Source organism: Leuresthes tenuis, unplaced genomic scaffold, assembly GCF_036924035.1.
Source record: "Leuresthes tenuis unplaced genomic scaffold, fLeuTen1.0.hap1 SCAF_19, whole genome shotgun sequence".
Taxonomy (NCBI): Eukaryota; Metazoa; Chordata; class Actinopteri; order Atheriniformes; family Atherinopsidae; genus Leuresthes; species Leuresthes tenuis.
Window position 1 is genome coordinate 1,503,954 of NW_027325373.1, and position 16,831 is coordinate 1,520,784.

The 16,831-nt window shown below is 44.4% G+C and overlaps 1 protein-coding gene across 1 annotated transcript in view; it reads left to right on the forward strand.

Moving 5' to 3' along the window:
- Positions 1 to 15,380, forward strand: part of mbd2 (methyl-CpG binding domain protein 2) — a 28,411-nt gene extending 13,031 nt beyond the window's left edge. Inside the window, exons 6-7 of the mRNA XM_072371385.1 lie at positions 4,189 to 4,316; positions 14,722 to 15,380. Coding sequence (XP_072227486.1) covers positions 4,189 to 4,306 — 118 coding nt within the window. The 3' untranslated portion in view covers positions 4,307 to 4,316; positions 14,722 to 15,380. The remainder of the gene's footprint in view (positions 1 to 4,188; positions 4,317 to 14,721) is intronic.
- The last annotated feature ends 1,451 nt before the right edge of the window (positions 15,381 to 16,831 follow it).

A 16,831-nucleotide genomic window follows, 5' to 3' on the forward strand; every position in this document is an offset into this window, starting at 1 on the left:
CCCCCTCAGACGAGCTGTTTCTGAACTGAACACATTGCCTGTCTGCAGGGCAGACTTCACAGAGAAGGATGCAAAGATCAAGTGTTCTGGACAGAAGTTGATGAGGTGTCGCAGGTGTCTATGATTAGAAATGAAATGGAATGCAACATAAATCCTATAAAACCATTCATCTGAGATAACACCTCCAAAATTAGATTGTGAACCCCTAAATGAGCTCAATAAGGGCACCTTAAGTCTTTTTTACCTTAAAAACACTTCATGTATAAACCAAACTGACTGTTTATAGCTGTAGATGATTGTTTGATTTAAGGAGAGAGATTAATTTGGCTCCAGCAGCTGCACTTTTGTTCTCTTACCCTGATAATTTCTCTCTGGACTGAGATAAGAAGCAATCCTTCCCATCACAGCATCAGCAGCCATGTTGTTGTTTTCCTCACTGCTGCTGCTCTTCCAGCTTCCTTTGTGCATCAGAGGGGAAAGATGAAGAGACTCGATGTCTCTGACATGAACCTGAACAGCTGCTGCACTCTGACCTTTGACCTTCTGACAGAAATATTAGTTGTTGCAGGTGTTTTTAAACTTGAGAGGATTTCTTTTCCTTTTGGAGCACATATGTCGAACTCCGGTCCTGGAGGGCCGCTGTCCTGCAGGTTTTAGACGTTTCCCTGCTTCAACGCAGCTGATTCAGATTAAATGGATCTCTTCGAAAGATTGTTAAGTTCTGCACAAGCCTGCTAATGATGCATCGATCTGATTCAGCTGCGTTGAAGCAGGGAAACATCTAAAACCTGCAGGACAGCGGCCCTCGAGGACCGGAGTTTGACATCCCTGATTTAGAGCATTCGTCCTCCTAGAAAGACCAGCTGACTTAAAAGGGTTTGATGGGCCGATGTGAGCAATAGATGGATCATTTTGGCTTCATAATAACGGAAGAAGAGAAGGAAGAAGCAATCTTTAACAGCCCAGCGTCCATATGGGATGGTTTATTCAGAGGTTCACACACAATCCTCACAGAGAAAGTGAGCAGAGGACGAAGAAGAACGCAAAGCTGCATCTGAACAAACCACAAAACTCCTGCAGCAATGTCTCCAAAGGGGAGATCTTTGGTAGTTAAATTAAATTAAATTACCACGGAATGCGTAAAACCTTAGAATTAAAGAGAAGACTCCTGTATTTCAGGTGTTAAAAGGCTCGATGGCATGTTTGAACAGAGAAAGAAAACTGAGCGAATCCCGAAGCAGCGTGAGCGCGATGAGAAGAATGCAGACGACTGATGCATGCTGGGTAGTGGGGGTAATCAGCTGTTGGGAGAGAGGAGGATGAGTGAGGAAGCAGACGATGAGAAATGAGGAGTAATGAAGCCTGAAGGAGTCGCAGGAGGAGGAAGAAAGAGGCTATGCTGGGATAGTTCTATAAAACACTTGTGTGTGAATAACATCCAGGTAGCTGCTCGAAGAAAAGAGGAAATAAAATCAGTTCAGCATCCGTCTCCCAGCAGATATGTTCACATGTTGGGGCATAATATTCCACATTCATTGTAGTTTTGAATATTAACGTATTACTGTGGTGATTATCATCGTTTATCTGAAGTTTGACACCTTCTGTGTTCTTATTGTGAACCACACAGAGCAGTACCGCAGCCGGCCAGCAGGGGGCACTGTGGGGACGCCTTATTATTGTCCGGTGGAAAGCAGAACAGCTGGCTGCAGCCATTACAGCAGAATCACTGGGTCACCACATCCTTAACGCCCTCTTATTTCTTTCCTTTTCTTCCTTCTTTTTCTTTCCTTCCTTCCTTCCTTCCTTCTTTTTTCTTTCCTTCCTTCCTTCCTTCTTTCTTTTTTCTTTCCTTCCTTCCTTCCTTCCTTCTTTTTTCCTTCCTTCCTTCCTTCCTTCCTTCTTTCTTTCCTTATATCCACAGTTCACTTATTTACTCTCCCTCTCCCACCTTCCTTTATTTCATCCCTTCTCACATGCTTTGCTCCACCCTTCAGCCCCATCTTTCTCTTAATTTTGTTTTTCCATCTTCATCTTTCTTTTGCTAATTCTACCAAGCTCCTTTCTCACTGTTTCATCTCCACTTCCCTTCTTCTCTCCCTCTGGCCTCCCCCTCCTTTCTTATCTCTTCCCTCCATTAATTTCCCATTCTCTCCTCATCCCTCCTGTCTCTCCAGCTGAATGTGCTTGTCATCCTAAATTGCTCTCATTCCTCTCCCTCCTCCCTCCTCCTTCGACACAACTCTCACACGTCTCATTTTGTTTCTGAATGACTTATTTTCACGATCAGTTCCTTTTCAATTTCTTTTTTGAACAAAATCAAGTCATTTTCTTGTAGAGTCTATCTTTCTCTGTCCTTTAATCAGTTTGAGATACTTGAATGGTGCTGATTTGGGGAAACAGGTGGAAGCAAAGAGAAACAAGTCCACACACTTTGCTGCTTTTTGGCCGGTTTTAAACAGTGATAAACATTGTAATCCTGAGCAGAAGAAGAAGCAATTCCACCCAAGTGATGGTGCACACTGAGGTCTGCTGTGAGGAGGCGTCCATCGAATGCAACACAGTCTGTTTTCAGGATGATTGACTTTTACAGATAAAGAAAAAGTCTAAAATGCAGCCAAATGGACAGATAGTAAGGATAAAGAAGAAAAGACGTCTGATTCCACGCAAAGTAACTACAAAAACACCAAAGATTAGTAGGAATCTCTGTTTTTCTGTTGGAACAGAACAGGAACACAGACCGTTCAACTTTATTTATAAAGCGCCAGATTACAACAAATATCATCTCAAGGCACTTAAATAATAAAGTCCAATTCAAGCCAATTGGAATTCAATTCATTGTAATTATAATCCAATTAATTCATATGGAGCCGATTCAAAAATAATATCCGAGCTAAGGAAACCAACAGATTGGACCGAAACTTGTCTTCAGTCCAATCTCCCGTCCTGAGCCTGAGGGACTGTGGAAAGGAACGACTCCCTTTAACAGGAAGAAACCTCTGGCAGAACCAGAACCAGGAAGAAACCTCTGGCAGAACCAGAACCAGGAAGAAACCTCTGGAAGAACCAGAACCAGGAAGAAACCTCTGGCAGAACCAGAACCAGGAAGAAACCTCTGGCAGAACCAGAACCAGGAAGAAACCTCTGGAAGAACCAGAACCAGGAAGAAACCTCTGGCAGAACCAGAACCAGGAAGAAACCTCTGGCAGAACCAGAACCAGGAAGGAACCTCTGGCAGAACCAGAACCAGGAAGAAACCTCTGGCAGAACCAGGAAGGAACCTCTGGCAGAACCAGAACCAGGAAGAAACCTCTGGCAGAACCAGGAAGAAACCTCTGGCAGAACCAGAACCAGGAAGAAACCTCTGGCAGAACCAGGAAGAAACCTCTGGCAGAACCAGAAAGAAACCTCTGGCAGAACCAGGAAGAAACCTCTGGCAGAACCAGAACCAGGAAGAAGCCTCTGGCAGAACCAGAACCAGGAAGAAACCTCTGGCAGAACCAGGAAGAAACCTCTGGCAGAACCAGAACCAGGAAGAAGCCTCTGGCAGAACCAGAACCAGGAAGAAACCTCTGGCAGAACCAGAACCAGGAAGGAACCTCTGGCAGAACCAGAACCAGGAAGAAACCTCTGGCAGAACCAGAAACAGGAAGTAACCTCTGGCAGAACCAGAACCAGGAAGAAGCCTCTGGCAGAACCAGACTCAGGAAGAAACCTCTGGCAGAACCAGACCCAGGAAGAAACCTCTGGCAGAACCAGAACCAGGAAGAAACCTCTGGCAGAACCAGGAAGAAACCTCTGGCAGAACCAGAACCAGGAAGAAACCTCTGGCAGAACCAGAACCAGGAAGGGTGGCCATCGGCCTCGACCAGCTGGGTTTGAGAAGACAGAAAATAAATCATTGATAAAAGCAAAATAGAACAATGGAAACAGGCGTTCCCTTCAAACAGGAAACAGTTTAATAAAGGAGAACCAGAACCAGAACAGTTTAATAAAGGAGGTGAAAGAGTCTCAGAAAGCTGAACTTTTCTGATCCATAATCGTCTTTCTGACACCGTTTTAAAGGAGCTTTTCCTCTCCTTTTAGCGCTAAAAGAATTTGCAGCATTTCAGACGAGTTCTGTAAGTTAATTTGTAAAAACCAGTGATATTTGTGTGCAACAGGAGCTAATCTGAGGACTTGTGTGTGCAGGGAGCAGGAAATGAAAGTGTACCAGGCCAGGAGGAGTCTGGAGGAGGCGCTGACGGCCGACAGTTTGGCGCGGGCCGCCGAAAACACGCGAGAGCTGCTGGAAGCAAAGACGGCCTGAAGAACGGCAGGTAAGATGTGGAAGAACTGGTTCCAAACGGGTTCCAAACAGGTTCCAAACGGGTTCCAAACTGGTTCCAAACGGGTTCCAAACTGGTTCCAAACGGGTTCCAAACTGGTTCCAAACTGGTTCCAAACGGGTTCCAAACTGGTTCCAAACGGGTTCCAAACGGGTTCCAAACGGGTTCCAAACTGGTTCCAAACTGGCTCCAAACTGGTTCCAAACTGGTTCCAAACGGGTTCCAAACGGGTTCCAAACGGGTTCCAAACTTGTTCCAAACGGATTCCAAACGGGTTCCAAACTGGTTTCAAACGGGTTCCAAACTGGTTCCAAACTGGTTCCAAACGGGTTCCAAACTTGTTCCAAACGGGTTCCAAACTGGTTCCAAACTGGTTCCAAACGCCTGTTCCGATGTGCAGATGAGCTGCAGATTGGCTTTTCAGAGATGACAGCTGACATTAGCCAGTTGTCATGGTAACCGGAGAGGAGACGAGGTGAAAGAGTGAAGCTGTGAAGCAAAGGGAAATTAAATGACTTCATGTCGTATTTAATATTATGTGAAACTGGAAGAAACACATTAACAGGTCTCAGCTTTAAGGCCAAACAGCTTCCTGCTCAGTCCAAGGATACTTTGAGTTTATATCACAGAAAACTACCGAGGCTAACATTTCATTTATGACTCTGGCTCAGGGGTTAGGGTTAGAGGTTAGAGGTTAGAGGTTAGAGGTTAACCCTAACCCTACCCTGGCTCACTGCAGCCAGAGAAGATTTCACCTTTATGAGCTGGAGACTCTCAGCACCAGTTCTTTCTTTTCAGACCATCGCAGCTCCGGCTTCAACCCTGTGAAACTGGGCAGGAGCTAAGAGCTGCTGACGCTCAGGGACGGGTTATGGGGGCCAAACCGACCAGTTAAAATGCTGCGAGCGCCACAGACTCAGCGCTGCAGACCAGTTAAAATGCTGCGAGCTCCACAGACTCAGCGCTGCGTCTCTGCAGCTTCATTCAGGTGAAAGCCATAAAAAACTAGACTTCAACATGGATGTAGGCCTGAAAGCAGGAAGAAACCTGAGCTCAGTTCCTCTGATTTCCCCCGTTTAATGATCATATTTCCAGGTGCATTTGTGAATTCTTCTCAATGCAGCAGCCAGAAAATCACGTACAACCACCGATCTTCAGCTTAATTTACGCTGTGGAGTGATTCGACGTCACCAGCTATAGATTCCTCCTAAAACGGCGTGTTTGAATCCTGATTGCAGCACATACTCTAAATCCCATCATCAAGAGTGCAAAGAGCTTTCATAAACACCTTCATAAACACCTTCTGGCTTATTTCATGTCTTTAGAAAGCAGTGCTGATGTGCTTTTGTTGTGCATCGTGTGAAAGAAGACAATCCACCGCTGATACGCCTCCCAGAGAGCAAGGAGTCTGAGACTCATGAAGCAACAGTGCTGGGTTAACAAGGCTTTGCTGATGGAGCTCAGCTGAGATTGGAGAGAGGCTTACGGTGTTTAAAACAGCATTTATAAACTGGACTGGTGATATATGTAGAAAGGAGACAAGCACAGTGATCCTCTGCAGAAAGTCAGAGTACAATCAGTTATAGGAAGCAGCTTTGTCAGAGATTCAAAGTGAGGTGAAAGTGAGGCTCTGCGGCGACTGCCTGACTGTGGAGAACCAAACCGACATGAGGCGCCTTCACACTGTAGGAACCTTCTCAGTTCCTAGAACCTTTTCAGGAATAGGGACATTTGGACATACAGGAACTAGGGACCACGGCCCTCAGGAACTAGGAACCACGGCCCTCAGTTCCTGGAACCATTTCAGCTCCTTCGGGGTCTTTTCTGGGCTCCACAGGAACATGACGTAGGTGTTTGGTGGCTGTAGCTCCGCCCCTTGTCTGAAATGTTTACTCATACGACACGGACCCAACCGGCGCCTGTTTAATAAGTTAAACTTCGTCTCCTTTGTCTGCGGCGCTCTGCTCTCCTTCTTTCCTCCATGAAAGGAAGAAGTATCGCTCGCTGCTGGATTCTCCGTCTCCTGACTCTCGCTGTGCGCTCTTCCAGCCTCCATCTTAGACGCCTGATGTGATCGTCCATGATTAATATCACCGCCATGCAGACCATGAACACGGTGGCCTCCTCGCTCTCCATGTTAGCTTCTTGCTGCTGTTGTTTTCTTCTCTCCTTACTTTTCCCGGGTTCTGTTCTGTTGCTGAGTGGCGCTAAAGTAACACGTCTGTCGCAGACGGCTGCGTCACATCAGTCCCTGTCGAGGCCCCCGACTCATGTGGGAATGCAAAATGAAACAGTTCCCCTGGGGAAGGACAGTTCTGAGAACTAAATTAGAGGTGAACAGTTATTAGAGCTAAATTCGAGGTGAACAGTTCTTAGAGCTAAATTGGAGGTGAACAGTTCATAGAACTAAATTGGAGGTGAACAGTTCTTAGAGATAAATTCGAGGTGAACAGTTCTTAGAGCTAAATTGGAGGTGAACAGTTCTTAGAGCTAAATTGGAGGTGAACAGTTCTTAGAGCTAAATTGGAGGTGAACAGTTCTTAGAGCTAAATTGGAGGGGAACAGTTCTTAGAGCTAAATTGGAGGTGAACATTTCTTAGAGCTAAATTGGAGGTGAACAGTTCATAGAACTAAATTAGAGGTGAACAGTTCTTAGAGCTAAATTGGAGGTGAACAGTTCTTAGAGCTAAATTGGAGGTGAACAGTTCTTAGAGCTAAATTGGAGGTGAACAGTTCATAGAACTAAATTGGAGGTGAACAGTTCTTAGAGCTAAATTGGAGGTGAACAGTTCTTAGAGCTAAATTGGAGGTGAACAGTTCATAGAACTAAATTGGAGGTGAACAGTTCTTAGAGCTAAATTGGAGGTGAACAGTTCTTAGAGCTAAATTGGAGGTGAACAGTTCTTAGAGCTAAATTGGAGGTGAACAGTTCTTAGAGCTAAATTGGAGGTGAACAGTTCTTAGAGCTAAATTGGAGGTGAACAGTTCATAGAACTAAATTGGAGGTGAACAGTTCTTAGAGATAAATTGGAGGTGAACAGTTCTTAGAGCTAAATTGGAGGTGAACAGTTCTTAGAGCTAAATTGGAGGTGAACAGTTCTTAGAGCTAAATTGGAGGTGAACAGTTCTTAGAGCTAAATTGGAGGGGAACAGTTCTTAGAGCTAAATTGGAGGTGAACATTTCTTAGAGCTAAATTGGAGGTGAACAGTTCATAGAACTAAATTAGAGGTGAACAGTTCTTAGAGCTAAATTGGAGGTGAACAGTTCTTAGAGCTAAATTGGAGGTGAACAGTTCTTAGAGCTAAATTGGAGGTGAACAGTTCTTAGAGCTAAATTGGAGGTGAACAGTTCATAGAACTAAATTGGAGGTGAACAGTTCTTAGAGCTAAATTGGAGGTGAACAGTTCTTAGAGCTAAATTGGAGGTGAACAGTTCTTAGAGCTAAATTGGAGGTGAACAGTTCTTAGAGCTAAATTGGAGGTGAACAGTTCTTAGAGCTAAATTCGAGGTAAACAGTTCTTAGAGCTAAATTGGAGGTGAACAGTTCTTAGAGCTAAATTGGAGGTGAACAGTTCTTAGAGCTAAATTGGAGGTGAACAGTTCTTAGAGCTAAATTGGAGGTGAACAGTTCTTAGAGCTAATTTGGAGGTGAACAGTTCTTAGAGCTAAATTGGAGGTGAACAGTTCTTAGAGCTAAATTGGAGGTGAACAGTTCTTAGAGCTAAATTGGAGGTGAACAGTTCTTAGAGCTAAATTGGAGGTGAACAGTTCTTAGAGCTAAATTGGAGGTGAACAGTTCTTAGAGCTAAATTGGAGGTGAACAGTTCTTAGAGCTAAATTGGAGGTGAACAGTTCTTAGAGCTAAATTGGAGGTGAACAGTTCTTAGAGCTAAATTGGAGGTGAACAGTTCTTAGAGCTAAATTGGAGGTGAACAGTTCTTAGAGCTAAATTGGAGGTGAACAGTTCTTAGAGCTAAATTGGAGGTGAACAGTTCTTAGAGATAAATTGGAGGTGAACAGTTCTTAGAGCTAAATTGGAGGTGAACAGTTCTTAGAACTAAATTGGAGGGGAACAGTTCTTAGAGCTAAATTGGAGGTGAACAGTTCTTAGAGCTAAATTGGAGGTGAACAGTTCTTAGAGCTAAATTGGAGGTGAACAGTTCTTAGAGCTAAATTGGAGGTGAACAGTTCTTAGAGCTAAATTGGAGGTGAACAGTTCTTAGAGCTAAATTGGAGGTGAACAGTTCTTAGAGCTAAATTGGAGGGGAACAGTTCTTAGAGCTAAATTGGAGGTGAACATTTCTTAGAGCTAAATTGGAGGTGAACAGTTCATAGAACTAAATTAGAGGTGAACAGTTCTTAGAGCTAAATTGGAGGTGAACAGTTCTTAGAGCTAAATTGGAGGTGAACAGTTCTTAGAGCTAAATTGGAGGTGAACAGTTCTTAGAGCTAAATTGGAGGTGAACAGTTCTTAGAGCTAAATTGGAGGTGAACAGTTCTTAGAGCTAAATTGGAGGGGAACAGTTCTTAGAGCTAAATTGGAGGTGAACAGTTCTTAGAGCTAAATTGGAGGTGAACAGTTCTTAGAGCTAAATTGGAGGTGAACAGTTCTTAGAGCTAAATTGGAGGGGAACAGTTCTTAGAGCTAAATTCGAGATGAACAGTTCTTAGAGCTAAATTGGAGGTGAACAGTTCTTAGAGCTAAATTGGAGGTGAACAGTTCTTAGAGCTAAATTGGAGGTGAACAGTTCTTAGAGCTAAATTGGAGGTGAACAGTTCTTAGAGCTAAATTGGAGGGGAACAGTTCTTAGAGCTAAATTGGAGGTGAACAGTTCTTAGAGCTAAATTCGAGGTGAACAGTTCTTAGAACCGGGTTCTTTGAACGTCTCTGTCCCAATGCAGCTACAGTTTTTCTGGTTTAATGCCTCTCAAAGTCACTCAAGGCTGGACAACTTGAAATGTCTCTGGAATGCAGATTCTGTCACCCTTCATCGAAACTTTATCAAGGGACTCAGACCCAGAACACATCTGTAAACTCGCTGCTGTGAGAATTCACCTCAAGGAGATCAATAATTCTAAATAACAACGTTATTAGAACCGGGTTCTTAGAAGGTCTCTGTCTGAAAAGGAACATTTCCTTTTAGAAGTTTACGCAACCATCCATCATCTCCATGTCCCAGCTGTTTATCCATCACAAGGTTGCCGTGGCAACAGGACAGCACAGCAGACCATATTCGTCTCCTCGTAATGTGTCGGTGAAACTTTGAGACTTAATTTCCTGCTAATGAGATGCAGAGCGCGGCTTGTCCTGTGGGTCGCCATGAAAGAAAGGGCAGGAAGCAGGGTCATCCTCTGGGGAGCAGCACTGAGAACGTTTTATGGAAATCTGCTCTGGGCCCAAATCTGTGACACTTTTGATGTTTCCCCTCAGGATAAAGATGCATTTAGCATCAACATAGTTTTTATTCCGTCCAACACTCGCAGTGTTGTTCTCGAGTTAAATGTTGTCGTGGCAACATGTCTGCCGTGATGCACCCGTCGTTAATGGCGTGCGTGAGCGAGTGAAAATGTGAATGAGTGACGTTTTCTCTCAGAGCCGGCAGATAAGGAGATGTTTTTTTAAAGCACATTTGTTTTCAGTGGAGGCAGAATCAGCCATTAATGCAGATTTATGCAGATTGGCTCGATAGAAGTCATTTGGGCGAAAAGAGCCACTGAGAGTCGAGGAGTGATTACTAATGCGTTTTTATAGCTGGACCAGAGGGGGGGGCAGCGATCAGCCTCTGTCAGTGTGCGTTTGTCTCCTCGGCTGCTTTCGAGCTGTTGGAACAACCATCTTAAATCTTTGCAGAAATGCTTGAGTTTGTTTCTGCTCATTATTTCTGAAGCTTTTCTCCCTCAGTTGGTGTCTTCCATCCTTTGCCTTTTACGTTAGATCTTCATGTTCGGCTCTTACTTGGAAATATAGCTCAGTAGGTGGCAGTAACACGATATATTACCGCTCGTGGACTGCAATCTCAAGGGAAAAGCGTGTCCAACACCTTTTTTGTTGTTAAAATCCTTCGGGTTTCATTGACAGCGAAGTGTCCCCGTGACGAGGCTGTGAGCCACAGCTTTTAAACACCGATAAATGTCCTGTTCTGCATGTAGAAAACGCTTCAGTAACGTTCTGATCCAACTGTCAGTGTCTGGAAACCCCTTTGCTGCACATGTTAACTGTTACCGAGCAACGGGATGTTTTTCCAAAAGAGTTGGGACGCTGTGCAAAATGTGAGTAAGAAGAGATCCTATAAACCAATATTTTATTCACATTAAAACGTATGAAATGTTAAAGGTGAATCATTTAAAAAAGAATGAGCTAATCCTGAGTTAGATGGCAGAAACGGTTGGGATGGAGACGAAAGTGGTGCTGATGCTGCAGCTAATCGGTTCAATCAGCAGAAGGTCAGGCGTTAAAAGGCATTAAAAGCTATTAAAAGTAATTAAAGTAATTAAAAAAGCGTTTTAGAGAAGCAGGGCTGCTCAGACGTGAAGTTAGCATGAAGTCTTCATCAGCTGTTCTCTCTTTTTAAAAACCACTGATATGATGAAGACTAAATTACTTCTTTTGTCCCGACACTGATGTCAGTCAGGGTTTCGGGTGGATTTTTGAATAGTTTTTTGCTTTGTGAATAAAATTAGCTGCCACTAACAAGCAGATGTGTGTGAATATTATTATATCTTAGGTCAATGGAACAAACCCGATGGAAAGTAGTTTTTATGCTAGCAAGAGAGAGAAATTAATGAATACTAAAGAAAAAGACAGAATAATTCATTTAATTACACCTTCAGCCTGTGAGGACACTTTAAACCACAGAAAGAAAATAAAAGTTCATCCTTTGGACTGGAATATATATGACTTAAGTAACCAAATATGCCGATTGATGCCGCTCATGAAGTTGTTTTGATCAATAGAAGGCTGATGTGTCTGTATAACTCCGTCTGTGTGTCTCCATACTTCTGTTGTCGTATTTGAACTTTAAAGCAGTGTTGTAGATAGTATGAACAATATTTTATCATCTCAATACTCTGACTGACTCTGACTCTGAGACTGACTCTGACTCTGACTCTGACTCTGAGACTGACTCAGAGACTGAGACTGACTCTGACTCTGACTCTGAGACTGACTCTGACTCTGAGACTGACTCTGAGACTGACTCTGACTCTGACTCTGACTCTGGCTCTGACTCTGACTCCGACTCCGAGACTGACTCTGACTCTCTCTGACTCTCTCTGACTCTGACTCTGACTCTGGCTCTGACTCTGACTCTGACTCTGGCTCTGACTCTGGCTCTGAGACTTACTCTGACTCTGACTCTGAGACTGACTCTGACTCTGAGACTGACTCTGGCTCTGACTCTGAGACTGACTCTGACTCTGACTCTGAGACTGACTCTGACTCTGAGACTGACTCTGACTCTGACTCTGACTCTGACTCTGACTCTGACTCTGACTCTGACTCCGACTCCGAGACTGACTCTGACTCTCTCTGACTCTCTCTGACTCTGGCTCTGACTCTGACTCTGACTCTGGCTCTGACTCTGGCTCTGAGACTTACTCTGACTCTGACTCTGAGACTGACTCTGGCTCTGACTCTGAGACTGACTCTGACTCTGACTCTGAGACTGACTCTGGCTCTGAGACTTACTCTGACTCTGACTCTGAGACTGACTCTGACTCTGACTCTGAGAGTGACTCTGACTCTGACTCTGAGACTGACTCTGAGACTGACTCTGGCTCTGACTCTGACTCTGAGACTGACTCTGAGACTTACTCTGACTCTGAGACTGACTCTGAGACTGACTCTGACTCTGACTCTGAGACTGACTCTGACTCTGACTCTGAGACTGACTCTGAGACTGACTCTGACTCTGAGACTGACTCTGAGACTGACTCTGAGACTGACTCTGAGACTGACTCTGAGACTGACTCTAACTCTGAGACTGACTCTGACTCTCTCTGACTCTGTCTTTGACTCTGACTCTGAGACTGACTCTGAGACTGACTCTGAGACTGACTCTGACTCTGTCTTTGACTCTGACTCTGAGACTCTGGGAAAGACTCGAAGATGATTTCACCAAACGCTGGACTGCTCCTTTCAATGTGCAGACTGGTGTTTTTATCTGATTGAGACTGAAGACTCGCATTGCTGACTGAGAAAATAAACGTCTGTGACTCTTTGATGCAGACAATAGCCGCTCGGTGGGAATGATTGTTTCTTTGTACCTTTGTCATTTCCAGAGGAGCTGATTCAGACACCCGCAGCTTTTTCTGCTGCTGGTAATTAGTGGATGTTGAAACACAGACAATTATCTCCTTGAAAGTCATTCAGAAGGCTGATAACTGTGTGTCTGTGTGTGCACGTGCACGTGCACTGTCAGTCAGCTGAATTGGCTCGATTAAACAGCAGATTATCTGGATTTTCTAATTATTAGAGAGTAATTAAGACTCAGAGAAGGATTATCAGACTGAAACATGGAAACTCTGAAACAGCACAACGAAGAGTCCATCCTTCAGTCTGCATTTAGCCGACCTGCTTTCTCCTGGTGCAACACGAAAGGAGCCACAGCGGCACCATTTACAGCTGGAAATGTTCCAACCGGACGGGTTCAGTTCTACAGAAGCAGAGACTCCAAACAGGAAGTGAAAAGAACTTTAGACACAAACTGCAGAAATCTCTGGAAAAGCCACAGAAAAGAAACCTTTCCCATGTTTATTGGACCAGATGCCCCCCCGGCTCTGATCCAATGACTGCTGAGGCAGGCTCCAGCCCCCCCCCCTCTGATCCAATGACCGCTGAGGCAGGCTCCAGCCCCCCCCGGCTCTGATCCAATGACCGCTGGGGCAGGCTCCAGCCCCCCCCATGTTTACTGGGAACATCAGGTTTTAATGGGTTGATTTGTTAGAGCCAAATTAAATATTAAAATATATTAAACACAAGGTTCGGGGCCAGATATGAACCCATATTAAAAGACTTTTATTCTTTTGTGTGGAGATCAATGCTTCTTGGTCTGCGGGAGGCAGACGGTTATTTCTTAGTTTTTATTGGAACAAAACTGATTTAAAACAGCTTTTTTCAAAGGCTTCTGCCCCAATAAGTGATGCTTTACTCATTTGTTTGTCCATGGCATCATTATAATGGTCACATTAAAACACACAATACCTGATAAATAACAATAAGTATGATTAAGTGTGGGTTTTATGCATCAGTTAGATAATACCTGTCAGGGCCTCCTTTACTCTGACCCTGCACCAGTGGTGTAGTGCAGCTAAACATGGGAGGAACCCACTTTTAAATCCTCTCTGATGTGCATCAACTGCAGTTGTGTGAAATTGAACTGAATAAAAAGTGTTCTGTGCTGCAGTGGAGCTGAAGGAGCCTCTGGCTGAACACACCCTGCTGTTTCCTCACTGTGTTGTGCAGAGGGTGGGCTTCTGCAGAGGGTGGGCTTCTGCAGAGGGTGGGCTTCTGCATCCTCTGCAGCTCAGGAAGCACACAAACCTCTCATCTCTGAGTCTTGATGTCGTTTCCCTGTTTAAAATGTTCCCTTCTGCCATTTTTCATACCAGAATCTGAATTCCATGACCCGTGGATGGCTGCAGCATCTGTTACGGTTCTAAACACTGTGGTTTAATCACATATATCAGTGTTTTCTGCACCTTAAAAGCATTTACAGTAGTTAAGCAGGTGCTTAGAAACAACCCGAAGAGACATTATTGACTTGTAAAATCTTCTCAGATTGGTATTCAGCCTCTTGAGTGTTTTTCCTTCCAGTCTTTTTGAAGCTGCCACAGACCAGCTGCTGTCGATCATGTTCACTCACACCAAGTTAAGAGGCTTCTGGGAACTTTCAGTTTCACTTGCTTAATAATTCATCCGGTCCTGCTGTTTGACCCAAACTGCACATCCAGACTTTTATCAGCCATCTTTTGCTTTTAAAAGCCTGACGATGCGTTTAGCTTCCGTCTTTCCTTGGAAAACAGGTAGAATTTCTGCTCGCTGTAATATTGTAAAAGGTCCCTTTCTGAGGCGTTTTTGGGTTAAATCTGGTCTTTCGTCATAGTTTCTTGATTTAGTCCAGAAACAGTCTGGTTTGGTCCATCTGATCTTGTCCAAATTTAGTCCAAAAAACCTGAAAATGACAGCTTTCCACCAACTGTAGACGTCTTTTCAACTCATTTTTGCTGAGCGGGAACCCTTCCACAGCTGGAAAATGATTGTTCTGTTGCCAAAATTCATTGCCCAGATGCTTCTTTCCATTTTGAATTGATCGTAACACGAATCAAAGCGATGGTTTTTATTAAAAACTGCAGTTTTATCAGCAACAATAACTCGAGCTGTGTTTCTCTCTGCAGGGTTCATCTGTGCACCAGCCTCAGGGTCACCACCACCTTCATCTAAACCAGACAACAAACCAAAAACAGACCACCCACAGACTTAAGCATCGCCTGCACTGACCTGTCGCCTCTGCAGGTGTTGGCCTCACCTTCCTGTTCAGGACTCAGTGACACGACGCTGGACAGTCAGTCCGTTAATTAGTGGTTTTGCAGAGCGACAGCAGCATTGGGAGCAGCAATAATGGCATCAGCACCGACCAAAACACCAGCAACAACTGCTGCCATCCAGGGACTGTGGAGCAGCAGCAGCAGCAGCTCAAAGCAATCGAAGCCTTTAACTGTCTGTGGTTTCTCACAACCACACAACAAGCATTTATCTCAGCTTTCAGAGCGTCTGATTCAGGCCGGAGAGCAGCACCCTCATCATATTCTAAGTCAGGTTGCAAACTGCTGGACGGCTTTTGCTAACTTCTAACTTTCGTTTTGCTCTTTGATGATTTTGGTTATTTGTGGAGTCGGATGTCATCAGTTTTAAGTCTTCAGGGGTTTTTATTTGAATAATTAGAATTTACATGAATATGAAATGGAACAAGTACTTATTTAAAACAAATTTTATACCTTCAGAGAACGTTCATGTACATTTCTTGGACTGGAGTAAATAAAAGATTATATTCACAGTCAGCTGTGCTTTTTGTTGAGAAGTTTGGATAGTTTCCTTATTTCAGGTAAGAACTCAAACTCTGAAGGTAACACACATCCAGCTCCTGATAACATCATTAAACCTCCAGTGCATGAGACCCTCCTTCTGATGAAATGAGTCTCCTCAACAGCACAAATATATTACAGGCCCATTACTTTGAGCCAGGCTTGCTGAAGCAGGGACATATCTCACATTTTCAGGGCTGAAGTTGACTCTGCAGGCCTCTGTTAGCATGTTAAAGGTTAAAGTTCATTACTTTACAGTTAGAAAAAGACTGAACAAGTATTGTTGGTGTGGAAGGGCTGCAGGAGAAAGTCTATTTTCTCTTGGCTTAGTTTTGCAAAGCTGCATCTGAACAAATTACCAGAACAATGTCCTTTGTTTGCTCCTAATGAGCAGCACCAAGTCTGGTGGAAACACAGCTTCATGTAAACTGCTGGAGGGCTGATGGTTTGGGCCGGTTCTGCAGCCGAAACACTGGACCTGGGCACCCTGCAGTCATTGAGGGTCATTTGAAGGTTACTTTGGAATAAAATACTGAATGTCTGTTTCAGTATTTAGGAAATGAAATGCAGCAGATCCATCCGGATATTTTCCTGTTTATTCTGAAAATGTCTTCCAGCATTTTGACTTTTAGATGTTTGCTCATTTCTTCCCACTTATCAAGCAGACTGCAGTGGAAGCAAATGAAACGTTTCTTTTCTTGGATTCATCCACGGTCGGCCTGCCGGGGGTCGGGCAGCTCGATGGATTGCGCGCCGGCGGCTGTGACGCATATTTTCAGCAACAAACACGTTTTAATGTTACAGAAATACCCAGAATTACGGAAGTTTGTGAACTGGAACTTTTCTACATCTCGATTTTATTGATTCGTGTCAATCTGTACAGACACAAGGCGTCATAATCAGTGCATCCCATTGGCTGTTCCAACACATCACGTGCACGGACTGCAAATCCATAACAGTTACAAGGGCACCAGAATCTTCCGTCCATCCATCTTCTATACCCGCTTAATCCGTCGGTCGGGTCTCGTGGGGGTGGAGCCTATCCCAGCGGTCATTGGGCGAGAGGCGGGGTCACCTGGACAGGTCGCCGGTCCATCACAGGGCCGAACAGAGACAAACCATGCACGCTCACACTCACTCCGAAGGACAATTTTAGAGACACCAGTTAACCTAACTGCATGTTTTTGGACGGTGGGAGGAAGCCGGAGAACCCAGAGAGAACCCACGCATACACGGGGAGAACATGCAGCCTCACACAGACAGAACCAGCCGGGAGTTGAACCTGCAACCCTCTGCTGTGAGGCCACGGTAAGGTGACCAGACGGCCCCGATTTCCAAAGCTGTCCCCGTTTCCCGTTTCGTGACCTGTCCCCGAAAATGTCTTCCATTTTGACACTGAATGGGGGAAAATGCGCGCAGACTC